The 25,659-nt window shown below is 56.3% G+C and overlaps 1 protein-coding gene across 4 annotated transcripts in view; it reads right to left on the reverse strand.

Annotated features, from left to right (window-relative positions):
- Positions 1-23,056, reverse strand: part of CPT1A (carnitine palmitoyltransferase 1A) — a 42,713-nt gene extending 19,657 nt beyond the window's left edge. Inside the window, exons 1-5 of one of the 4 annotated variants that reach the window (XM_081154988.1) lie at positions 22,907-23,056; positions 7,349-7,501; positions 4,949-5,088; positions 2,523-2,694; positions 796-897 (exon numbers count right to left, since the gene is read on the reverse strand). In XM_081154988.1, coding sequence (XP_081011114.1) covers positions 796-897; positions 2,523-2,694; positions 4,949-5,088; positions 7,349-7,489 — 555 coding nt within the window. In that variant the 5' untranslated portion in view covers positions 7,490-7,501; positions 22,907-23,056. Of the gene's footprint in view, positions 1-795; positions 898-2,522; positions 2,695-4,948; positions 5,089-7,348; positions 7,502-8,338; positions 8,359-11,919; positions 11,975-21,153; positions 21,267-22,906 lie in introns of those variants that run through there. The other 3 variants (XM_081154991.1, XM_081154989.1, XM_081154990.1) reach the window with 3 other exon arrangements.
- Between the last annotated feature and the right edge of the window lie 2,603 nt (positions 23,057-25,659).

A 25,659-nucleotide genomic window follows, 5' to 3' on the forward strand; every position in this document is an offset into this window, starting at 1 on the left:
ACCTGGCCCCTAACGAGAGCCCCACTCCCACCGAGGCTACGACGTGATGACACCGGGGAGCGCCGACCGTGGGGCAGTTCTGCCCCAGCGCCCAGGACGCCAGGACAGAGAGGAGGAGCCGGAATAAAGATGGGACAGGACGGTCCCGCCACCAGGCAAGGCCAGCTCTCCAGGTCCGGATATAACAACATTGAGGACGTACGTAATGCCGCAGAATTATACACTTCCAAACGGCTAGAACGGCCCCAGCCGGGTGGCTCGGCTGGTCGGAGCGCCGTCCCTTACACCAAACGGTGGCAGGTTCAATCCCCGGTCAGAGCACGTGCCCGGGTTGTGGGTTCGAACCCTGGTCGGGGTGTGTATGGGAGGCAACTGATCGATCTCTCTCTCTCTCTCTCTCTAAAATCAATAACCATGTCCTCAGGTGAGGATTGAAAAATAATAAACTGGCTAAAATGGTCATTTTTATATTATGTTATATCTGCCACAATTTAAAACAATTAGTAATGGAGTCCAGCAAAGCCACTGAATTGGACACTTGGAGGGAATTGTATGGTATGTGAATTATCTCTCAATAAAGCTGTTTTAAAAACTTGCCAAGTCGTTTCTCTACCAAACTTACGCCTTTTATTAAAAAAAAAAACACCTAAGATGTGCTGATACCTTAGGGGAAACGATTCCTGCAATGGCCCTCGGGCACTGCTGGGAGTGACCCGTCCCAACGACGGTAAATAAACCGACAACTGCCATTAAGTCAGAGCCCCCAGCCCCGCGGACGACTGGAGGGACACCCACCCTGCTCACGGTGTCCTTCACCGAAGGGACCGGCAGGCGCGGCAGGGACGTCTGAAAGCTGTACAACATGGGCTTTCGGCCCGAGAAGATCTTGACCATCCCCTTTAAAAAAAAGAAAAAAAGATGCAGATTAAAAGCCGAGACGATCCGAAAGATCTGACACCAGTTCTCAAGGGTCTGCGACGTCCAGGTTCCTGGGGGGGGTCATTTCTCCTCTCGTCTGCCACCAGCCTCAGCAAAGACACAGGTAACCGGGGACGACAGCCAGGTAACCCCAGTGACGAGCGAAAGCCTAGGCCTGACGGACGCCTCAAGGCGTCCCACCCAGTCCCGAGGTGTCCGGCTCCCCGGGGTCGCCACCTGGCTGCTCCCCTGCACGTGGCGCAGGTTCACCCACCTACTCCTGAGGCTCCTCGTTTCGGGATCGGCTTGAGGCTCTGGCAACAGCGAGGAGGGGCTGAGCCGTGGAGCCTGGACCTCCAGCCGCCCCCGGAGCAGCAGTGCGGCCCTTCTGGTCACTGTGGCGCCCAGTGGCCAGCACCCTCGCCTAACAGCGGCCCTTCCTTTAGGCCGCCACGATCTAACCCTGGTGTCATAACCGGTCATCTCACGCTGACCGGACCGCGACGGGATTTCCAGGGCTCACGGGCCGCGTGGGGAGGGGGGCGATCCCTGATGCTGAAGGGCGCCGGAACCACTGGGCAGCAGCTGTGAATGTCACCCCGGGGACGGTCACTGCACCTGCTTTGTAAAGTGTGGGAAACCGCCTCTGCATCCCCGCTGGGTGTTAAATTCTGCTTCTCCGGAAATCGGAAAACTCAGTCTAAGCAATAGCCGGAGTCGGTTTGAAAGAGAGTGTCAGGCGGGGTGTGCGGTGGGCTCGAGAACGGGGTGGCTCCCGGGCCTCTCACCGGCGGCCCCGGGAGGGCGGCGATCAGCCCACAGGTGGGGCCAGCGCCGGCCGACACCCCCGCACCCGGCGGAGGGCGGGCGACTCTCGGGCCAAGGGCCTGGAGAGCTGGTGGAAGTTACTCGGAGCTCAGGGCGAGTCAGGGAGGCCTGGAGGCCTGGTCAGCGGGGAAGCCACTTAGCCGTGACCTCAAGTTAAGAAAAGCGACAAAGAAGTGGCGCTTTCTATTTCACGGACGACCTGAAGGACCAACCTAACGGACATGAACGTAAAACGTTCAGAACTCCCTAACATTCACGAAAACATTCTTTGGCCCGAACTTATGAGTCACGGTGGAGTCATCCTCTCAAAGCAATTAGAGGTCGACTCCCGAGTCGCCAAGGTCAACGGGAGAACAGGTCTCGTGAGGATCTTTATGTATAAAAAGTAAAAGCCCCCCGCACGAGACACCAGGCTAAGGGAGATGAGCCAGACGCCGAAGGACAAATGCCACGGCCTCACCGACCTGTGGAACCTACAACGGCCCGCGGGACAGGCCAGCGCACAGAACAGGGCCCGCCCGGGGCTCGAGAACAGGGGCGCGACCGGTGAAGGGTACAAAGCGTCAGCTCCAAGAAAGAAGTCAGCTCTGGAGACCCACGTACAACAGGGCCTAAGGCTAAAGGAGAAACGGGGGGGCCGGGGAAACTTTGGGGGGCATGTGAAGTGTGTCACTGACAGTGGAGACGGCCTCCCAGCAGGCTGCCCAGGCCCCAAGGCCACGGCCTTCCCGTGGATCACGGGACCCCCCAGCTCTGCGCCGCCCGCGTTTCATTACCATCCAGACTTTGGTGGCGCGGCTCATCTTGCCGTGCTCGGCGAACATCCAGCCGTGGTAGGAGAGCAGCACCTTCAGGGAGTATCGCATGGTGAAGATGAGGGCCACCCATAGGCCCGTGCCGAACAGCACGCCGCTCACCACGTTCTTCGTCTGGCTGGACATGGAGCCCCTAGCGCGACACGAGACAAGCGGGGGACGTGTGGGCGGGCGGGAGGGGCCGCGGGCAAGGGCTCCGAGAGACGCCCCTCGCCACGGGCCACGGCAGCCTCCCGTGGCCACGAATGAGACAGCAGGCCCGGGATCGGGCCTGACCAGAGAGGACACGCAGCGTAGCCAACCGGCCAGGCGCGGGTGCTTTTCTTCTCACCTGGAGACGAACCAGCCCGGTCTGCTTTTGGGGCCCTGGAAACGAGCGGGGGCTAGTTTGTGTAACGGGGGAAACACACCACTTCCTCCAGGGCCTGGGAGGGTGCTGTGACGGGCGAGGCTGCCGCGAAGCCCCGGGTGGACCTGCGTCTCCTCGGCTGGAGCTCAGAGTGTCCCCTGCTGTCCCGTCCACCCCTTAGGGCGCTGTTTCTCGAACAGGCCCCTGGGTGTCATCCATACTCACAAGACACTCAGATCACTTGGCAAAACTGTTACCTCAACTGTTCACAGCAAACACGCAACAACGGAGAAACTTACCGTACAAAACGATCTTTTAAGTAATAAAGACAGTATGTTTCCATTTGCTAAGGAAAGGGACCCATTTTATGGCAAGGGTGAGACTTTAGAAATGGGGAAACGCAGGCCAGTCTTTGCGGTTTTGCTTTTAGTTTCAGTTGTTTTGGGGACGGCGAAATATTTAAGAAATAAACACTAAGTGTGCCTCAAGTGATCAAAACAACCAACACACAACCTGAAGGTATTTCCAATATTTGGAAGCCACCCCTTTATCACTTTGCAACACAAACACCTCTTCAAGGTCAAACGTGTTTGCTTCAAAACTTAACATCGTTCACGCGGCTGGCGTGGCTCAGCAGCTGAGCACCAACCTGGGACCCAGGAGACTGCGGTTCGATTTCACGGTCAGGCCACATGCCGGGGTTTCGGGATCGATCCCGAGTGGGGGGCGTGCAGGAGGCAGCCGATCAATACTCTCTCATTGCTGTTTCTCTCTCTCTCTCTCCCCCTCTCCCTGAAATCAATAAACACATATTAAAAAAAAAAAATTTTTTTCTAAAACCCATAAATCTCAATCTCAAGTTGAACTGTCGCCTCTCCTGGAACCCGTATGTTCCTTCCCGATAGTCTAGTCCACAAGCAAACTGGACGCAGGGAAGTGAGAGCCTGTCTCTGAGATGATCCCCATTTTTTAGATCCACGCGTTACATCACCGCAGGAAACAGACACACACGCTTACTCAATGCAGGAAAATCCTATCGTGTTTCAGCGTAACAAGTAAATGACGCTTCCGGGATGTTTCACGTGTAGACGCAAAGGCCCTTCAATAAAAAGCAAGAGCACAAGGCTCCTGCACAGAGTGTGGTCCTTCTGCGGCTCCCGGGCTGAACTCACACAGGCCGCTCGCACCCTGCGCCTCCCCCTCAGGAAGATGCTTCCAGACAGCCCCAAACCTGGGCTTTCTAAATTTGGAACAGGGATGGCCCAGTTACTGCAAGTGGTTTAGAGGGACAAAGAAATCTTAAAAATATCCAGATGAAAAGGGCTTTAAAGAGCCAATACTGCTAAATATAATCCAGTGTACAGACACAGCCCATAGTTGAAAGTAAATTAAGCACCTGTGGTCTGAAAAGCAGGTAGGACTAGCCCAGTGTCTGCAGGGGGTGGGACTGGGGCCCTTGGGAACTAAACGATGAAAGGAGAGAGGCCAGGACCGGAGTGACCAGAGCCACAAGAGGTACGAGGCACCTGCCCGGGCCGCCCGGCCCGCAGGCAGATCCGGGAGCCCGGCAGGTGGCCAGGGCTGGCACGTTTCCCTGAAACGACAAGGAGCCTCCAGTCTGGGCCTTTGCAGATGCTTAAAAAGGTGTGAGCCAGCGCTCTCCAGGCAGCTCGAGGCTGCTGGGTCCTCGGCCCGAGTTGAGTCCAAGGGCTTCGGAAGGAACAGTATTTAAATCCGACCAGCAAGGTGCTGGTTTGTGCAAAGGCCCAGAGCTCATTTGCATGGCTCAGACCAGACCCCAGCACCGCAGGCCGGGCCCGGGAGCCAGGTGGGCACACACGGGCTTCGTCTCGTCCCTAAAGGACTCCAATGCCACACACAACTCCTGGCCCCAAAACCAAGCCCGTTCATGGCATGAGGACGGGGGGACTGTTGTTTCTCTAGTAACAGACCTGAAAGGTTAGGCAGTGGGAGCCTCAGCACCAGCCCAGGATGTGGGGTGACAGCTGACGTGAGAGCAACGCGAAGGATCACTTACGTGGTGTCAAGGGTCCGATTGATCTTCGCGATTATCCCCAGCGAGGGGTCAATCTTGGCGTACATGGTGGACATCACGCCCACTACCACGATGAGCCAACTGGACGGGCTGGCCGGGTACACGCCAGTGATGATGCCATTCTGAAAAGAGACAGGCCGTGAGGGGTCCCTCCCACAGCATCGCAGGGCCCCGGGAGGGGGTGTTTGCAGCGGGGGACCACACTGTCGCTACTGAAAACCTACCCCGGAGGCTCCAGCCGCAGCTGCTCCAACTCCTGTCCAGCTCCTTCCCGCCCTCTCTTCTGAGCCAAAACCCTCCCTTAAACAGTTTCCCCCAGAGCGACCCCAGGACACGAGAATCGCCCGGGTCTAACGCAGATTCCCGAGCTCCGCCCAGGCTGAAGAATGACACCCGTGGGTTAAGGCCATCACTGAGCCAGCCGTGAAGTCCTCTCCCCAACCTGCTACACCCGAGATGCCCGCGACCCCCTCTCCAAAACCACCCCTCACCCCCGACTCGAGATGCCACTTAACCCCGAAGTATTTACAGGAGACCTCACTGCAGGTCGAGAATTTGCTGTAAGGTACTTCAGCCCCAACCCCCCCCCCCAAAAAAACCCCCAAAAAGCAGCAGGAAAGGGGATGGAGGGTAATGAATCAGAACTGGCAAAATATCGCCAGCGGTGGAAACTGGGAGGGGAGAGCATGGCTCCTTCTCTTTACTTTTGCGTGTGTTTCAAAACTTCCACGTAAAAAAAGCCATAAATGAGATTGATTTGACCCAGACAGTGGGTTAAAAGCTCTCAACGCTTTATCCGAGTTTTTTAGCAGCGACTCGCGTCCCTACATATTACTTCCGTTGGGATTCCCACTGTCCAGAGGGAAGAGATTTTTTTAGGGGGGGTGGATTAAGCTAAATTAAAATGGAGGGAGGAAGGCTCTAGATAAAGCGTCCCTCTCACCATGCCCTCCCCCTGCAGCTGCTGGCAGCCCTGCCCACCCCTCGCTTTTCCTCTGAGCAATTAATCACAGGGTCCTCCGGTAAACCCTTTGGTACAGGGGGCCATGCACTGTTTCCTATCATTTATTTTCCCACCTACTGGCCTTGCCTTCTCCGCTGCACGACAAGGTCTTTAAAATCAGAGACCACATCTCCACTGGGCTGAAATGAAGGACACACCCCTCTGCCCTTCCACTTTCTATTTCCCACCATTGGGAGGTAATGAGGAGCTCTGGGGGCAAGGCCAGCTGGGCAGACTCCGCCCGCCCTGTAGGTGGCGCTCTCCTCCACTTCCAGGGGCCATGAGAGCGTGGAGGGGATGGGCTGGGACCCCTCCAGCACCCGGGCCCAAGACCCCCAGGCAGGCCCACCTCTGATGTCACTGCTCTCACCTGCTCTAGCCGCTGGCCTCCTGCTACCCTCTAAAGACGAAAATGAATTAAAAATACCAACTGTGTGATCTACCCCTGGGGGTTGAGTTGACGCCTTTTCATCTTGCTTGAATTTCTAAAACATGGCATTTATTTATTCCTTCTGTGATTTTTATTTTATTTTTTCCATCACCATTTATTTCCCCTATAACCTTCCCCACCTCCACTCCCCCTTCTGTGATTTTTAAAAAAACACTAAATTAGAAAACAAGACGTGCACCCTAGCCGGTTTAGTGCAGTGGTTAGGGTGTTGGCCCATGGACTGAAGGGTCCGGGGTTCAGTTCCAGCCAAGGGCATGTACCTCGGCTGCAAGCTCCATGCCCGGCCCCGGTTGGGGCATGTGTGGGAGGCAACCGATCGATGTGTCTCTCACATCAATGTCTCTCTGTCTCTCTCTCTCTCCTCCCTTCCACTCTCTCCGAGAAGCGATGGAAAAGATATCCTCAGGTGAGGGTTAAAAGAAAAACAGAAACACAAGACGTGTGCTTAAAAACAGTGAATAACATTCCTCTCTTTCGGGTAAACAGAGCTGAGAACGTGGGGCGTTAGCTGTGCTTGAACCTACATGCGTATTTCTCAATAGCGGAATATTTTACAGCGGGCCACCCGCCCCACAGACTCCCTGCAGCTTCACGCAGCCAGAAACAGTCCTGCTTCTAGAAGGTGAGCAGGGGACACCGGCTCTTGTCCTTACTCCTGCTTCTACCGAGCAGGCCACTCACCCTTCTCCAAGCCCCGACTTCCCCGCCTGCCCGACAGGGTGCCCCGCCGGCCTCCGGAACGTCTCAGTAACTCAGGGAGCCCGTGTATGTGAACTCGAGCCCGAAGTATCACGAAAATACGAATTATGTGCCGATTACGGCTCTAGGATACGGATGCTTCCGGCACTTCGAAAGCGCCCGGAGGACGGCGCTGTGTCCCCGGGGACACGGCCCAGATTAGGCCCAGATTAAACAGGGACCCGCAAACCTTGAATCTGATGAACTTCTTCTTCCAGGAGTGCAGTCCCGACAGATAGATCTGCTTAAGGGCCTCGTGGCTCAGCCGCAGGTCGATGCCGTCCGGGGTGACGGTGAACTGGAAAGCCACCGCTTGGTGAGCTTCTGCCATCTTTACAGTCTCCTGGGAGGAGACGGAGAGAAGCGATCACCGTGGAACATCCTACCAGATGTCAGGAAAACCCTTACAGGGGAGTGTAACTTGGTTGGAATTTAAGTTTTCCTTCCCCATTTAACAGGTTTAACATTTTTCGTGAATGGGTCTGATTTTTCGATGACGGGTTGCCTCACCCTCTCCTGTCCAGCAAGATACAGGCGCCAGGTGACCCGCAGAGTCTGGGAGTGCAACCCCTCGGCCCCGGCCCAGCCTCCAAGGCCCAGGCTGGTGGAAACGGAAACCCTTACTCCCCCACACCCAACCCAGGCCCAGCCTTGGCCGTCCACCAAACCATCCCTCCTGGCCAGCAGCCCAGGCCCAACAGAAGTGACACAGGAAGACGGTGGCTGTTTAGCAACTCGCTTGGCAGAGGCAAGTTCCATTCCTGCCCTGCAGCCACCTGGAGGCCACAGATGAGTCCACAATGGCCCAGAGCCCTTACCTTCAGATAACAATGCTCAACTGACACTAAAGGCCATGCATGGCTTCTGGGCTTCCTCCTTGGAGGCTGCGAGGCTGGCTGCAACTCAAGTCACACTCTCGAGGGTCAAAGGTCCCGGCAGGCACCGGGGCGAACATTCCTGGAGCACTTACCACCCCCCCCCCACACTGAGCACAGCCCCCCAGCTAGCTTCCCCCCAGCAAATGAAAGCACATTTATTTCAGCTGCTTCGGAATCCACAGTATAGTCTTTGTCTCCTGTCATCCCAGCTCCCCATCTGCTTCGTTCTAGGGACATGCGGCCCCTAGAAGCGGTGACCTGGGCCCTCAGGGCCTCCCCCCATTCCACCGGCCCTTCACCACCTTCTGGAGGTGGTGAGCGAGTACATGACCTCCTCCTGAACGATCTGCACAGAGCACCACATGGGTATAAAAAGGCAGCTGAGAAGGAAAAAACCATCACTCACCATAAAAAAAATCTAAATTGCGTGGTGTGTTTTCTCACTGACACTAAAGGCCATGCATGGCCTCTGGGCTTTTTACCCACTTAACCCTGTTAAGTGCAGAGGTGGGACCATTACAAAGACGCCCAGTTACAGAAGCGGAACTGGCCTAATCTCCACCCGATCCGAGCAAACGAGGCCAAGAGCAGGCCCTGGAAAGGAACCCAACTTTCATTCATTGGATCATTCAACAAGTGTTTCCTGACTGCCGCCTACGTCCCAGCTCCGGAGGATTGAGACACGGGCAGAAAAGGTCTCCCTGCCCCCAGACAGGGGCAGGAAGACGGGGTGCTAGAGAGGACCTACCAGGTGACATTGATGCTCAGGAGAAGAATCAGCCAAAGGGCAGGCCTTTTAGGCCCAAAGACAGGCCTGTGTAAGGGCTCCAGGCAGAGGTCAAGGGCAGGGTGGCTGGGGTCAAGGGCAGGCAGCTAACTTCAGAGGAAGGCCCGGAGACAGCCTCGAGAGGCAGCTGGGTCTTACGTGAACGGGCCATGGAGACGCACCAGGAGCTCTGAGGTGGGGTATCCGGCACCGTTCTGTTCTAAGACCACTCTGGCTGCCGTGGGGAGTGGGGGTGCCGGGGAAGCAAGACCAGGAAGAGGCTGCGGGTGTCCCAAGAGAGAGTGGCCTGGAGTGGGAACAGAGGGGACGGGAGGCCGGCCTGCTCCCGACAGGCTTCAGAGGCACTCATTCCAGGGCTTCCGGTCCGAGCCACCCTCTCAGCGGAGGCTTTGGGCCTGAAAGGGCTGCCCTGTGGATGATTCTTCGCATCCGATGTCGCCACAGGCAGAGGGAGAGGCTGGGATGGACACACCCAGAATGCCAGCACACAGAGCCTCCATGGTTCTGCTTCGGTGATTTCGAAAAAGTAAAAAACAAAAAGCAATATAACCTTAGCTGAGTGCAATCTGCAACCATTCTGGAGCATTCACGTACCACTTAGCAGGCGTGGAGCAAGCTAAGCCGGAGCCTGGCCAATTTCAGAGAAACATCCCATAGGGATCAAACCCCGCAACCTAGGTGTGTGCCCTGACCGAGAGTCGAACCCGCAAACTTTTGGCGTCTGGGATGACGCTCCAGTCAACTGAGCTACCCGGCCAGGGCTAGATGGGTTTTGGTTTTTTTTTTAATTGATTTCACCGACAGAAAGGGAAAGGGGGAGATAGAAACATCCATGATGAGAGAGTCACTGATCGGCTGCCTCCTGCACGCCCCCCACTCGGGATCGGGCCCACCACCCGGCGTGTGCCCTGACCGGGAATCGAACCGCGGTCCCCTGGATCCTAGGCTGATGCCCGACCGCTGAGCCCCGCCGGCCGGGCTACATCAGGTGTTTGACGGCAGCAAGCTCCCTAAGCAAAGGCCTGCCACAGGGAACGTAGATGGCACCCAACAAGCAGCTCTGGATCCACCTCTCGAAACGTATCCAAGGGGCTGTAAGATTCTCCCAGAGCCTCCTGGCGATCTCAGCCCCAACCCACCCCAGGAGGATTCTGCCCGGCGGGCATCACAGCAAAAAAAATTACGTGGCCCTTACAATGAAGTACCCGAGTTCTCAAGGGCTCTCTACAGGACATGAAGGGATTACCAACAGCAGTCGATTAAATATAAACACAGCATTTGTAGGCAATTCTCTCTGAAGGTACGTGTGGACGTTTGCTCAGGAGTCTCAAGCACGGCTGGGGAGAGGCAGAGACGGAGATCTCACACCCTTTACGGCCTTGTCAGAACTCTGCATTTGACTCAGGATGTGCTGGTTTTGACTGGCCCAGCCTAACGACTAAATATGAGAGTCCTAAATGCCCCCGAAACACACAATTTACTTCTCTCCTTTTGCCGTAGCCAGGATGGCTGCCCTGAACCGGCCTCTCCCTCCTGGAGCCATAAGCGGGAATTAGTGAACAGCCATCCAAAAAGCTCCCTGTGCAAACCTAATGAGCTAAAATCCCACCTCAGTCCTGGCACTACAGCCTTGTGAGAGCCTAACATTTGTAACTGGAACACTGCCTCCTGCAGACGGCAGGGAAATGCAAATCAAGCCGCAGCAAGCCCTGGCCTGGTGGCTCAGGCGGCTGGAGCATTGCAAGGACTGATCTCTCTCTCCCCCTCAATCTCTCTAAAAAAATCAATTAAAAAATTAAAAAATAGCCCAGTCAGTGTGGCTCAGTTGACCTATGAACCAGGAGGTCACGGTTCGATTCCCCATCAGGGCACCTGCCCAGGTCAAGGGCTCGATCCCCAGTAGGGGGTGTGCAGGAGGCAGCCAATCAATGACTCTCATCATTGATGTTTCTCTCTCTCCCTCTCCCTTCTTCTCTCTGAAATCAATAAATATATTTTTAAAAAATTAAAAAATAAAATAAATAGAAAACATATCCTCAGGTGAGAATAAAGTAAATATATACGTATGTACACAAATATACATATACATATATACATATATATAAAGACCATGCCATGCCCACCAGGATGGTGACTAGGGCCGGTGAGGGGTGGGGAACGCGGGATCCCCAGGTGGGAGGAAGTATGCAGTTAACACATTCAGGACAATTAGGAGTGACGAGGGCCTCACAAAAGCCCCCGTGAACTTCATTATATAACGGGGCTGTCCTCTGTCTTTATGTTTAAGTCACAACACGCTGCAAAGACGAAGAACATCGTAGCACCAACGAACCCTCCCGGAGTGAACACTGTGAGTATGTGGCGATGCTGACCTGAGACCGCCCTGTCTCCAACTCTCCTCTCCTGGCCGGCCTCCCTGGAGTCCCACACACCCCCCCCGCAGCTGGGAACCCCCACTTTCAGTGAGAGGAAGGGCCCGGGGGCCAGCTGGCAGGCCCGGCCTGTGTCTGGATCCCGGCCACCTGCACTGGACAGCCTCTCCTCTGTGTCCCTCCAGCCTTCCGGGTGGCACCAAAGGTCATGTGAGCAGCAGCCCTCTCCCCCCGCCCACCGCCTCCTGGGGCTGGGGTCTCACAGACAGGGCACAACTAAATCGGCAATCTCTGGGTGCCAGCCTGCTTCCTCCTGGATAAGGTCTCCAGGTGGCTCAGACCATCTTACAACGTATCTGCTGCTGCCGCCACCCAATGCCTTGTCTTCTGAGCTGGGGGCACCTCCGCACCCACAGGCCCTGCCCGGGGCTTTACTTCTACCTGCGCACACAGGGCTCAGCACATCTCAACCGCGCCAAAGCACGACAACTGAGGACCTTTCCCCGCCCTCCCCACCACGGCTCTTACTGTAACACGCACTGCCCGCTGAGCCTGGGCACCCCACCCCGGGGCGGGATGCAGACCCCAGACCCGCTGGCTTTGAGAGGTGTAAGCCCCCCTCCCCCCATCCCCACCACCATCCCCACCTGGCACCTGTCTATGTGGGTGGAGAGAGGTGGCTTCCCTGAGGACAAAGCTACGCAACATGACCGCTGGGACCCACCTGTACAGACCGTGCACCTGCGCCCCGAGTTCTCAGACAGCTCCAGAGAGAACTCTTGTACTGGCAAGAAAAGCAAAGAGAAGGGGGAGGCAAGGTCACAAAGAAGCAATGAGAAGAGAAAATACAGATGGAAGAGAAGAGAGCTTAACCTCTCCGCGGTCAGTCTCTGTCCCCTCAGGTCTGCATGAGCAGCTCCTGGAGGGAACAGGGTGACCACGGAAGCACCTTCTGGGGATGCAGCCTGGCTGCTCCTCCCCCAGGTTTGGCCAGGTGACAGGAGAAGGCCTCGGGGACTGTTCTCGATGCAAGAACAGCATGCTGTGGGCTGTGCACACTCATCTTCCTGGGGTCACTTCTGGTGGCCCACGCCACGGCGAGCTGGCACAGATCTCCTGGCCTGGAACACACCTGGGGCTGAAAACCCCAGGCGGAGCGTGGGAATCAGGTCATCCTGAGGGCCACCGAGGGAGAGGGATTCTCCGAGGTCCGCACAGAGCACTAAGCAGCTCTCACTAACCCGCTCTCAGGAAAGCAGCAAGATCCAGAATAAGAGGCTCCGAGAGAAAACAAGGGCCTGTTTATCACAGTTTTTAAAAATCCACATCTCTGCCCTGGCTGGTTAGCTACGTTGGTTAGAGAGTCCTCCTGACACAAGGCTTGGGGTTCGATCCCGTCAGGGCACATACAGTCAGTGCATAAATCAGTGGAAAAACAAATTGACGTTTGTCATTTCTCTCTAAAAATCAATTCAAAAAATTGATTAACACCATGCCCTAGCTGGTTTGGCTCAGCGGTTAGAGTGTCGGCCCACAGGCTGAAGGGTCTCGGGTTCGATTCCGGTCAGAGGCACATACCTTGGTTGCAGGCTCCAGCCCCGGCTGCGGAGCGTGCGGGAGGCAACCTGTCAATGTGTCTCTCTCGCATCGATGTTTCTCTCTCTGTCTCTCCCCATCCCTTCTACTCTCTCTAAAAATCCTTGGAAAAAATATCCTCAGGGGAGGGTTACCGAGCAAACGAACAAAAAAAAATCTACCCATCTCTGAGCTGCTCCTGCCAGTTCCCAACACCTTCCCAAGTTCATTCTCCAGGTCACCTAGGCCAGGCCCGCTGGCCGTGATCCCTGGCCCGCGAACTCCGAGGCGCAGCTGGAGGGCCTCTGCTCTCTATGGGTTTCTGCCTTCTTGCCTCACGCCCAGCCTGAAGCTCCTGGCCCAGGGCCTGCTCTGGTCAGTCTTTGAATTGTGGGCGAAAACAGGGTTCCCTGGGAAAGTAAACTCACCGACGATCTGATCGCACATTCCTAACTGGGCAGGTCCCCGCCATGCCTGGGGCCTGTAACTGCCTTCAACAGGCCCTGTCCGTTGTTTCTGAGCATCTAGGTTAACATATCCCTCCCCCTATCAGCCGGGGGAGGTGTCCCCGCCGCAGGGAAGTAACAGGCCCACAGCCCCACAGGCCCACAGCCCCAATCCTGTAACCCGATCCCCACCATGGCCTTCCCTGCCCCCCCCCCTTCTCCGCCTTGTCCCCTCCTTAATCTCAAATGCCTAAAGGAAGCCCGAAGCATCTGAGATCTTGCTCCTGGGACATATGCCGTCAGGTCTGGCTCGGCTCTGACGGCCTATGTCGTCAGACTGGTTCAAATAAACTCATAAAAATTCTCTACAGGTTTGGCTGTGAGGGTCTTACGTTGACAGAATCCACATTCCCAAAACAGAAGGATTCTGCCCGGTCGCCTGCCCTGCACCGTCACCCGCCACAGTGTCACCTACCCTGCTGGCAAATGGCTGGCACTCGTAAATTATTCGTTCAGTCTCCCATCAATTAAAAGCTGGACCCAGACACACGCATCCTTGTTTAGCTCCCTGAGTCAACTCACGGGGGGGGGGGGGGGGGGGGGGGGGGGGGGGGAGCAGACAGTTCCCCAACACTGAGCGTCAAATGAACGCTTTTCGGGGGAAAGGCTCCAGCATCTCATTTGGTTTGGGTAAGATGACCTTCGATTTAAACACTTTGCCCAATGTCTCCCCCCCAAATCCTCGGCCAACCAAGTGGTCTGTACTGTTTTTTTTCAAATGTGTTCACTGTGCCCTGCTGTCCACAATCAATTCCTCCTCCCCTAAAACCTTTCCCCTCAGAGGTCAGTGGCCTGCAAATCCTGACACCGGCCCGAAATCAAGAAGCCATCCCAGAGACGAGTCCGGCCCTGGCCAGGTGGCTCTGTTGGCTGGAGCGTCGCCTCGAACACCAAAAGGTCACGGGTTTGACTCCCAATCAGGGCACACAGCTAGGCTGCGGGTTCGATCCCCAGTCGGGGTGCATATAGGAAGCAACGGATCCATGTGTTTCTCTCTCAAATCAACAAAAAGCACATCCTCAGGTAAGAATTAAAACAAAACAAACAAAAACAAACAAATGTTTTAAAAAAAACAAAAACAAAAACAAAGGATGGGTCTATCTCTCTTGGGGGGAAGGCCGGGTCCTCAGGCAGACGGGCAGCTGGCCTCCCGAGTCCTGCCCTCCCCGGTCCGGATGGGCAGCCTGTTACAGAAAGGAAGTAAAAGGTCTTCATAAATGCAGTTCGGTGCCAGACTTCAAAGTATCCCCAGGGGAGATGTGGAAACCTCCTCTGCAGCATAAATGAAACTTGCCCTGTGACAACAGCGGCCTTCCAAGAATACAGTCTTGATAATAACCGAAATATGTAACTGAACTGCGTGTGGTCAGAAGTCTTTCAACACAGCCTGAAAATCAACACAGGGAGAGGGGTAAGGGGCGGGTGGGAGGCAAGCAGGTACATCACGTAGGTGGGCAGACAGATTAGACACACAGATTTCGTGCTATGAACAAAGCAGCCACAAAATATTCTCTCTGCCGAGCTCCTGGGCACATGCCGGACATTGGGATCTCACGTCACCTGCATGGCCCATTTCGTTCCCACTAGAGCCCTAGGAAGTGGGTCCTATTGCTATCCCCAAGTTTACTGATGAGAAAACCGAGGCTTGGGAGTCAAGAAGCTTTGTCCAGGGTCACAGCCAGCAGAGAGCAGAGCTGGTAATCCCTCAGGTCCGACTCCAAAACTCACGCTCTCACCTACCAAGGAAAGTGGTGAGTACAAGCCATAAAAAAAAAAAAAAATTCCACTTAAGGTTTCTTAAATTACAACACAGATATAAAACTAGGTCACCCTGTTGGAACCAAAATGATGTGATTGCAGCCGGCAATAAAACTACAGTAGCTACGAACACGACACTGCCAACTCTAAAATTATTCGCACGCTCGTCTTCCCACTAGAATTGCACAATTCCCGCCGCAGGAGCGGCCCAGCCTCTATTAACATCCAGCGCACGACCCTCTACGGTGGCTCGGCTGGAGCATCGCCCCAACCCCAAAAGGTGGTGGGTTCCATCCTCGGTCGGGGCGAGTACAGAGAGGTAACCGATCGACGTTACCCTCTCTCTCTCTCCAAAATCAATAAAAGCATATCCTCGGGTGAAGATTAAAAAAAAAAAAAAAATCCAGCCAGCAGTGGGCCCATCTGGAAATCCTCTGAGAAAAGCTTACCCACAGGAAGCGACAGCTCGGCACAGCACGAGCACCAGGCAGGGGCTCCAGGAGCACGGCCCTGGCCTCCCCAGGGAGAAAGTGTGAGGCTGCACGACACGTGGGTCACCACCCCTGGAAGACCTCCCGAGAGAAGACACGGAGGGGGAGAGCCAGAGGCGTCATCGTCAGCGGAGGGCAGAGCGGCTATCACCGACAGCATCTCCAGGCGGGTGGCCAGTGCCCAGGAGGCTTCTCTTGGGCCGGTTCTGCCCTCCAGGACGGGCTCCCACGTGGGGAAACCACACCCCTGCCATGCATGACTACCAAGGTGGCACCCAGGCTGGCCTCCGCACTGCTCCCCAAAGCCTTTCAAGGAAGGTCCTAGGAAGGTCTCTGCAAGGGCCTCACCAGCCGGGGGGGGGGGGGGTCCCCGACACCTGCATGCGTGGCAAGGCTCCTGACTTCTCCCCAGCCCCTACGTGCTCCCCAGTATTTAGTCATCCTGCTGCTCTGCTGATTAGGGCGCGAAGTCAGGTGCGGCAAAAACGAGCAGTAACAGAAAGAAGAAACGAAACGGCCCCTCTCCACTCGTGTGTGGCCATGAATCCCCCGTGCACCCCGAGGGCCATGCCGTTGGCCACGTGTAGGCCACAAATCCCCCCGTGCACCCCCGAGGGCCATGCTGTTGGCCACGTACAGGCCACAAATCCCCCCGTGCACCCCGAGGGCCACATCGTTGGCCACGTGCGGGCCACGAATCCCCCGTGCACCCCGAGGCCACGTCGTTGGCCACGTGCAGGCTTGATGTTCCGTGGCTGTGCTCTGGTGTTTCTGCAGGGAAGTGTGGACACAAGCGACTACAAACTGCTGTTCCCCCAACCTGATGGAGGCACCACAGACAGGACTGTGAGGCTCAAAACCCACTTTCTGTGTCGGGAGGGAACCGCCGTCCCCTCGCTGCCCGGCTGAGCGTCCACGGTTGCGTTGGGCACGCTGGCCGCGCGCTGCCCCCTGCACTGAAATACCCTCCAATTAAGCCATTTACCCTGACGGGTGAACATGCTGAGTCAGGCAGGTCCGAGAGGGAATTCTGAATCATACTTTCCTATGGCCCTCGGAAAGCAGCGCGGCTTCTGCCTACCGAGAGTCTATAAAAATAAAGCAAATTCAAAATTAATTGGGAAATTAGATCTTCACAAGAACTGGGGGAAGGTCACTGAGGGTCACATTTTTGTAAAGAACCCCCCCATCGTGACTGCGGGGAGAGGTGTGCACCCACCCAGAGGTCTCTGAATCTCTCCCGGTCACAGGATGCTGTTGTCACGAATAAAACCACGGGGGGGTGCCCTGTAATTCCCACGAATTCTTCACCTTTGCACCCAGAAGTACGACCGAGCTTGTCACACAGCACGTTCCGACGTGGGGACTGCGGAACACCGTCGACCCATCAAACCCGCCGGCAGCCGCCGCACCGCTTGCGAGGACCTGTATCCCTTTCATGCCCTGAAAACTACCCTCACATCTGGCCTCTGATCGGATCCTCATAAAACCCGTGTGACAGACGACAGGTGTCAGGGGGCCACCTCCTGATTCATTTTCAGCGCACCTCACTGTACGCACATCACGCAAGGTGTGCTCGAGAAGGTGGACAGAAACCCAACCTGTGCGAAATAAACCTTTTTAAGGGCAGTAGAGGAGCTGACACCCGGGGAATCCGTGGGAAACGCGTAATTTTAGAAAGGAATTCTTTCATAAAAACAAAGTTTGAGTCAGAGCACAGTGTCTTAGAAGCAAGGGTACTTTGTGTTTGCTTTTAACACAAAGATGTGTTACTTTTTAAATGAGGGGCCGAGGATTCTAAAGAGAGGAAATGAACCCCCACCTTGAAACCCCAGACACAGAAAGGAGAACACAAGGTGCGAAATGCTGTGCGTGGGCTGGGGATGGAGAGCCGTGGGATCCCCACAAGAAGCCAGGACTGCCGGGAGCAGGAGGGCCAATGACCCCTTGACGTGGGGAATGAATGAGCTTGGTGGTCTCCACTCCACACGTCCCTGAGCACGGTAACAGGGTAAAGCAAGGTGCAGGGTTAGGAGGGAGCCAACAGTTGCCTCTGCTTCTGGCTACCCTGGCACCAACTTCCTGTGCCCCAAAGGATCCCCACCACTTCGGGCGGGGCCGCAGCAACCAGGAGAGAAAGGCTGCTTAAACATCCTATAGTCCGTTGACAAATATCTGAATGGGGCTCTGGCTCGTGGAAAGGGGGAGCAAGGGGAGTGTAGGAGCCATTCTGGAAGCAGAAGTCGCAGGTGGGCTTAGGAGAGGGAAGAACCCAGGATGGCCCTGAGGTTTCTGGGTTGGGTGGCTGAACGGCCACAAAAAGAGTATGGAAGAGTCTTTCCCTTATTACCTAAAGAACTCGGTGTCCAACAATTAGCCGAGAATCCTTTGGAAGGAGGGCAGTAACCACCCTATTTCCCAACCTGCCATACAACCGGGAGCGGCAGGCCTCACTCAGCACCACTTCTTTCAACCATCAACTTCCAGGACATAAAAATAATCCACACAATATACAAGGTGGATATTCCCTAAACCTGAGCCTCCCAGTCACCCAAACAGGTCAAGCTGGCCTCCGCCCAGGGCCTGCTGGGAAGCCAACATCAACCTAATATTTGCTTGGGGTAGAAGGTGAAGTTCACAAATGGTAACAAAATATCACAAACCAAAAGCAGAAAGCGTTCCTTCCTCGTGTTAAGTAACAGTTGTTTTTTTAAGCACTCCCTGTACAGCCTGGACTATTTCTAGACTCATCAGAGAAACTGTTAACAGTGGTGCGCTCTGGAGAGGGAGCCCGCGGGAGGGGGCCGCCTCTGCACCCCCTCCCCTTACACCGTGAGCTTATCTTACTATCTTTAAACAGAAAAGACCCGGCTCGGGCCACTCAAAGCAAGCAGAGGCCTCGGGAGAGCATGCGAGTATCTCTGAAACACGCTTTGCACATACGAGCTTGGAGAGCAATTTTATTCTTAAAAGCACCACTTCTTCCGGAATTCAAGTCCAGGCTCCCCCCGGCCACAGAGCTCTGTCTGGCCTGCCAATAATAACCATGCACAGTGACTAAACATTTTTTCCAACAAAGGGGGAAGAGAAAAAAAAAAAATGCTCCCGATCAAAGTGCAGAAGGAGCTCCGGGGCCCGGCGCGGGCGCGTCTCCGCCTCCCACCTTCCCACCGCCTTTGCCTCTCGCGCAGTCTAATTGCGCGATTGGATGGGGTCCTCCGCCAGCCACAGCGCCCCAAGCGCCCCGCCTCCGCCCGCCCCCCCCCGCGCCCCGCCGCACGAGTCACGTGACGGCTGAGAAAAGTAGGGGAAAGGTTAGCGCGAGCCCCGCCCCCGCCCTGGCATGCCCCGGGCGCTCAGATCCTGTTCCACCCGCCGCGCCTCTAGAGACCTTCCGGAGCTGGCAGGCTCGCGTCGCCCGCGATGCCACCAAGGCGACGGCGAGCGAAACGCAGCGCCCCTTCGTGGGGAGGGCCGAGTCCTGCGTGGTCAGCCTCGGGGACAGTTCAGAGCTTAGCGTGCCTGGGTGACACCCCACTCCAGAAACGCAGCGCCGCGCCCCAACGAGCCCGGAGCGCGTCGGGGAGGGGCTCGCCGGGACGCACAAGGAAAAATTAATTAACGGTGTTTCTATGAATGGACACACACAGGGTCAGGGTTGCATAAGCGCAGGTCCTCGCCCCAGGGCTCCGGGGAGGCCCGCGCTTGACCGCTCGGTGACCACTGACTGGGCCCAGCCAAGGCCAAGGGCGCAGCGACGCCAGGTTTCTTCCCATCGCCTCCGGGTTAGGCCATCTGTTTTCAGCACAAACTCTGAAAGGTTCTTTTCGCCCGGCTCTGCCGCTCGGATACAAAGTTATGCGCGCTCCTCCCGACCGCCCCGTTTCCGTCCCGTTCAAACAGCTGTTCAGAGAGCGAGCGGCGCGCAAGGTCCGGGGCAGCCTCGCGCCGTGGGAAGGAAACCGCGCGTCTGCGTGCAAACCGAGCCCCCGGGCGCGCGGGGCCCGGCCTAAAAGCGACCTTCAGGGCCAATCGGACTCGACGGGCCCAGACGCCCCCTCCTCTCCACCACTAGCGCGATCAGCACCCGTGTCCCCGTCACTATACCCCCCTCACGGACTGCAAGTCACCTTCAGTAACTTGGGGAGGGGAGGGCGATGCTTGCCGCGTAAACAAAAAAAGCAGTGCGTTCGGCCATTTTTTATTCAATTGGTTTATGGTTTTTAAGGAAATAAGTATGCTCGAATGTCTGGAATGGCCAGAAACCGGACACCTGTGCAAAGAAAATGGTGTAACAAAATACAAGTTTCAAAAGGTTAACCTGATTCTCATTTTATTCGGCAATGCACAAAGTTACCGGTTTCCTACTAAAATCTGCCCTGGGCTATTTTAATACACGAAGCTCTGAGGGGCTGAAAGCCTGTCCCGGTTTGGGAATATTAAATCTGTTCTGTATTCAACCTGGTGAATTACTTGGGATTTTTTTATTTTTATTTTTTTAACTTTCGGAGTTAAAAAAAAAAAAGAGAGAGAGATCAGCCGTCATCTTTGTTCTCTCGTCATTAAAGAAAGCCAACCACTATTTACATTATAGAGACACCGACCCACAGCCCAACCAACAAAACGAAAGTAGCTGCTGGCTGCCTGGAGGAAGAAGCTGGGGTTAGGGGTTTGCCCCCCGTCAAACTCCCAGGCCGCGTGGGTCCTCGGCACCTGACGCCCCCACCCCCGCCCCGCGCCGCAGCTCCGGGTCCAGCGACCTTGGGCAGGTTCTTTGCACCCACCTGCTCTGAACCCCGCGTGGCACGGGAGAGGGCGGGGTATTGCAAGCGGGGACCGGGGCCCAGCGCCCTTATCTCGTCCAGCGCCGGCGCTCAGACCGCGTCTGCAGTAGCCATGCGTGGAGTACCCGCGCCAAGGGCGTGTCCTGCAGGCTGCAGTGCGGGAGAGGGCCGGGGGCTGCGGGGGAGGGGGGGCTGGGGCTCCTCGGAGTTCCGAGGTCCGAACGTCCCCTAACTCCTGCAGGGGACTTTCGTACCCCAGACCTAATCTACTCCGTAGAATGTGGGGTTGGGTGATGGTGAAGGAAGCCGGCGGCCCGAGTGGCCACAGGCCAGAGCTGTCCTGCCCAAGTCAGGAAAACCAAGCATCCCTCCATCTATCCCCTGAAATGTACCTGCCTGCGGGTCCACCGACCCTCGGGCGGACCCCCAGACCCATTCCACTCCCCGGGAGTGGGGCTGAGGCGGGGCGAGGAAGGAAGCTGGTGCACGACTGGCCCCGGGCCGGCGGCGTCTTGCCAAGTCCGGCGGGTTGAGCATCCCTCCCGCCGCAGTAAGGGACCCTCCTGCGTGCAGACCGACCCCGGGGAGGAGCCCCAGACCCCATCCACTGCGGGGGTTGGGGAGTCCCTGCCCCGCTCCGGTTTCGGGTTCTCTACTGACCCCGCCATCCGAGACGGACACTGAGGGTTCCCCTCCGCGCCCCGGCTCCGACGGCGGCCCCCCACCCTCTGCCCAGGTCCGGGCCAGGGCAGTCCCCGCGCACGCCCCGCCCTGGAGCCCACCGCCGCCCGCAGGGCAGCGCCCGCCAGCCTCCCCGCGGGGCAGGGCCTCGGCCCGGCCTTACCGAGTCCGGGGACGGAGGCGCGGCGGGAGCGGCGGCGGCAGCCGAGTGAGCGAGCGGCGACCGGCGCGGGGGGCTGGAGGGCCGCCGGCGAGGCCGAGTGCAGCCGACGCCGACCCCCGCGGATTGGCTGAGACCGAGGAGGGCGGCGACTCCCGACGCCGGGCGGGCCGAGGGCGGAGCCTGGACAGGGCGGGTCATCGGGGGGCGGGGCCTCGGCGTGGCGCCCGGGGGAGCGGGTCAGGTGAGGAAACTGAGGCTCTCCCTCGGGCTCGTAACCTCGGCCTTCCCAGCATGGGGCCTAGAGCAAGATTCCGCCCCCTACGAGCCTCAGTTTCCTTTTCTGAAAAATGGGTCAACTCATTAGGGCCATACCCATAAAAGCGCTTAGGATGGTGCCCAGCTCGTGCGCGCCCTTTAGAGGCATTGTCCTGTGTAATCCTCATGGCACTGCTATAAATGGCTGATCCCAGGCCGGGGGGGGGGGCGGGGAGTAAGTATCACTAAGAAGATGGATCCCACATTGGCCCCAGTGCTGACTCCAGGGCCCACGCCCCAAATCGGACCTTATCCCCCGAGGGACAGCTGGTGCAGCGTGGCTCGCGGGACCAACACGCTAATGGGAATTCCAGTGACCCTTCTGAGCCCCCTCCTCAGCTAACTGGGATAAAAATACTTTCCTTGATGGGTAAAGTTTCATAAACTAATTAAACATGCGCCTAAAGCATACTAAATGCCCGGAAAGAAATGGCTGGAAGTGGTGACAGAGCGACCGAGAGACTCTTGTGCCAGCGACTGAGCTCGGGAGAGGGGCCGGCGGTGGAAGCTGCGCGCGGGCGCATCCCAGGGGTCTGGGCCCAAGGCCGCCGGCGCCGCGGGGGTCGCGGGGGAAGAGCGCGCGCGGCTCCGGGTGCGCCCTCCCCGCGGGGCGAGCCCCCCTTGGCCCGCACTGTTCCCGGGCCCAAGGCGGCGGGCCTGCCCACAGCAGGTGCTGCATAAAAGCACCTGCCTACGGCCCAGCCTCGGCTCCCCCGAGGGCCAGTCTCTTCCCTGCTCTGGGAACCCGCGCCTGCCTCTGGCTTTCGGCCGGAGTGATGTGGTCGCCACGGCGCAAGGATTCGGAAGAGAAAACGAAAGTCCTCGGCGCTCCCGCCCCCGCCCCCGCCCCCGCCGCCGCCGCTGCCGCCGCCGCCGCCGGCACTTAACCCCTGGTGCGCACTGTCCAGGCTGTTTTCAACTGAGTCATGGGCTGTGCGCCCTTGGTAAGACTTTGGCTCGCGCCTGGCCGCTGTCGCGCGCAGAGCTCCTGTCGAGGCTCGGGGGTGACCGCGTCCCTCCCGGCCTTTCCCCCGCCGCGCGCGCATCGAGCCCCTCCCCCCTCCCCCGCTGCGGGAGTAAATAAGCTGCCGGCTTCTCTCTGTAAATCCCTAGAAATGAAGCAACCGGGTTAAAGGGCAGGCACGTGAGACATTTAGGTGACCTTTTGGTGCCGAGCTGCCCTCCAGAAAAGCTTTCTACCACCCACGCGTGGGAGCGCGCCCTTGTCCCCAGGAGCTCACCAGCGCTGGATGTCATTACCCCGTTTTTAAGTCTTCACCAATCCTAAAGGTGGCCGCAGGTATCCCCCTCCTTATTTTAATTTGCATTTTTTTGCAGTTAGAAGTTGGTCCCCCTCCCCCCCGCAGATTTTGCGGCCCAAGAAGGCAGATTGATCTGGGCCAGAGCACCGCACCCGCCCTGGCCTCTCCAGGGTCACCTGCGTGCCTCCTCCTGCACTTGGGCCTCCCTGGTTTGTGCCTCCGAAGCTAGACTGTCGCCCTAATTTCAGATGCCCTTCCTTCTTCTCCCTGGAAACCTGGCTGTCTGTCCCAAGGTCATTTTCTCCCTCGCTCCATGCTCTGTCATGCGCCCCACTGGGATTGGCCCGGGGCCCGGTCTGTTCCCTGGGCTCTTTGGCCTTGACCACGCACCCCTCCCTGAGCGCTGCCTCATTGCCACCTGCAGGCCGGGCGGTGGCAGGGGCAGGGCCCGCGGTGGGTCAGGGCGCCGCCGCCCCACCCACAGGCGCCAGACTCACCTGTGCTCCAGTGGCCCAGCTCTGGGGCGGCGGCAGTTCCAGCCGCGCCCTGGAGGCCTCGGTGTCCTCTCCAGCTCGGCAACCTGGGACTGCAGGTCCCCAGGTGGCTTGGCCCAGCAGAAGAACTAGGCCCCTGGGGAGCTGTGAGCCGCGTCCTATTTTGAGTTCCCTCTGGACCCAAAAATATCCCAAAGTCAGCCTCAGAAAGGAAAGAAATATTAAACTTTTTTTCTTCTTCAAATTCTTCCCCAGTTTGAAACAAACATACTTGAACAGCTGCTTATTGTGGCTATAAGGAAACCTCTTTAAAAAAAAAAAAGTGCAAGTACTAAAATTTTTATTATCACTAAGAGATTTCCCCCTTTTTACTCTAAAAATATCTTTGAAAAAATTTAAACATATAAAAAATTAATGAGAATAGCATAATAATATACTAGTATAGTAGTATAATAAAGTCCTATATCATCAAAACTCAGGTTCAACAGGTATAAAGCGAGGGCCAAGGTGTTTGTGCACCTGCCCCCCCCCCCCAATAACTTCTTTAAAGCCAACCCAGAAACCCTACTGTTTTTGTCCCCAAGTCCTTGAGAACAAATTTGTACGAGATAGGGATTCTTTTTAAACAAACATAACTGCAACACCATTGTCCAACCTAAAGTGGGGGAACAATGCCACATAAAACTTGTAAAGCCCTCTTTGCCTGCCAAGAGCACAGCTGAGCATGCTCTCTCTTGCCAGCCTCTTTCTTGCTGGCAGCTCCCAGCAGGTTCTGATCCAAAAGTGTGTGAGACTTTTTGGAACTCGGCTGCCATTTCCCATAGGAAACAATTTTGTCATCTCAGAGCTCCGAGCTACCCTCTCCTCTCCAGAGCTTCGAGCCCCTCTGAACTCGAACCTTGAACCCCTGTAGGCAGCGAGGAAGTGGTGGCTGCTCCACATCAGGGGAGTGATAATATTTGCTAGTAATATTTGCTCAACCAGCATCCCCGGGGTTTGGTGAGGACACGGTGAGGTAATATAGATGCAAGCAACCCGAAGGCAGCCAGGGGAGGTGGCAGTGAAAGGAACTCCAAGCAACAATGCAAATAAATGTATTCTTCATTGAATAGGCTCCCCTCTGACCCAGTAAGCCTACCCCCCGGGTACACACCACAGGGAAACGAGAGCTTATGTCCACACAAAGACTCATACAGGGATGTTTACAGAAGATTCATTCAAATTGACAAAACCCAGAGAACAACCCAATGTCCATCAACAGTAGAATAGATCAATAAACAGCAGTTTCTCCCTACAGTGTAATAATTAATAGTAAGCAGCAAGACACACACAACATGGATGGATCTTGCAGGTCTTATTAGGCGAAAGACAGCAAACAAGCACACGGAAAGTATATGTACTGTTTGTTCAATAACGTAAATGATGCACATTGACGGCGGTGACGGATACTGACTGAGCCGCCCATGAAAGGGCCCTATACGCCTAAGGTTATGCAGGTGACGTTCTTTGCTACCTGTGTGTTAGGCCTCAGTTTTTAAAATTAAAAATGATTGAGCCCTGGCCGGTGTGGCTCAGTTAGTTGAGCGTCACCCCATGCACCAAACAGTCACTGGTTCGATTTCTGGGTCAGGGCCCATGCCCAGGTTGTGGGCTGGATCCCCAGTAGGGGGCATGCAGGAGGCAGCCGATCGATGTTTTTCTCTCACGTTGATGTTTCCCTCCATCTCCCTTTCCTTTCCTCTCTCTCTAAAGTCAATAAAAACATATTTTTTAAAAAAATGATTGAAAGTTGAGTGGGGCATTGAGTGGGCCATCAGGTGAAGTGGAGGTGATGACACTGAGACAGTGGGATTACCTGGGGAGACAGCACAGTTGGGAGGAGGGGAACAGGCTGGGGCAGGGGAGAGGCAGGGAGAGTGTCCCAAGCCTGGGAGGTGGCAATACCTTGGGCAGGAGTGGGAAAAGAGGCCTGTGCACCCCATCTCCTCTCCCTCCTCCTCACTGTTCCTCCCCTCCAGGGCAAGGACCCTATCTGGCTTCCTCTGCACCCTGAAGTATCCAGCACCTTCTTGGACCATTTTAGAGACAGGGAAGGTAGGCAGACATTTGCCTTCCTGAGGCAGCATCCCAGTACACTGGCTGCATGGACGCCTTGCACCCCCACCTTGGCCTCAGTTTCCTCAGGTAAATAAATGAGGTTTCTGCCAGCCATTGGAGGCCATGGACTTTCCATCCTAGAACCACGGCCCAATTTGTCTGTGACCTTGTGGAGAAGGCCCTGGCCCTGGTAAACGCAGCTGTGACTTACTCCAAGTCTCGATTGCCCAGGTTTCGGCATTATGCCAAGGTTGAGCTGGTCCCTCCAACCGCTGCTGAGATCCCTACAGGTATTCAGAGCTTGAGAAAACTAGTCCCTGGTACTCAAGCTGGTGGCT

Source organism: Miniopterus schreibersii, assembly GCF_964146895.1.
Source record: "Miniopterus schreibersii genome assembly, chromosome: 12".
Classification (NCBI taxonomy): Eukaryota; Metazoa; Chordata; class Mammalia; order Chiroptera; family Miniopteridae; genus Miniopterus; species Miniopterus schreibersii.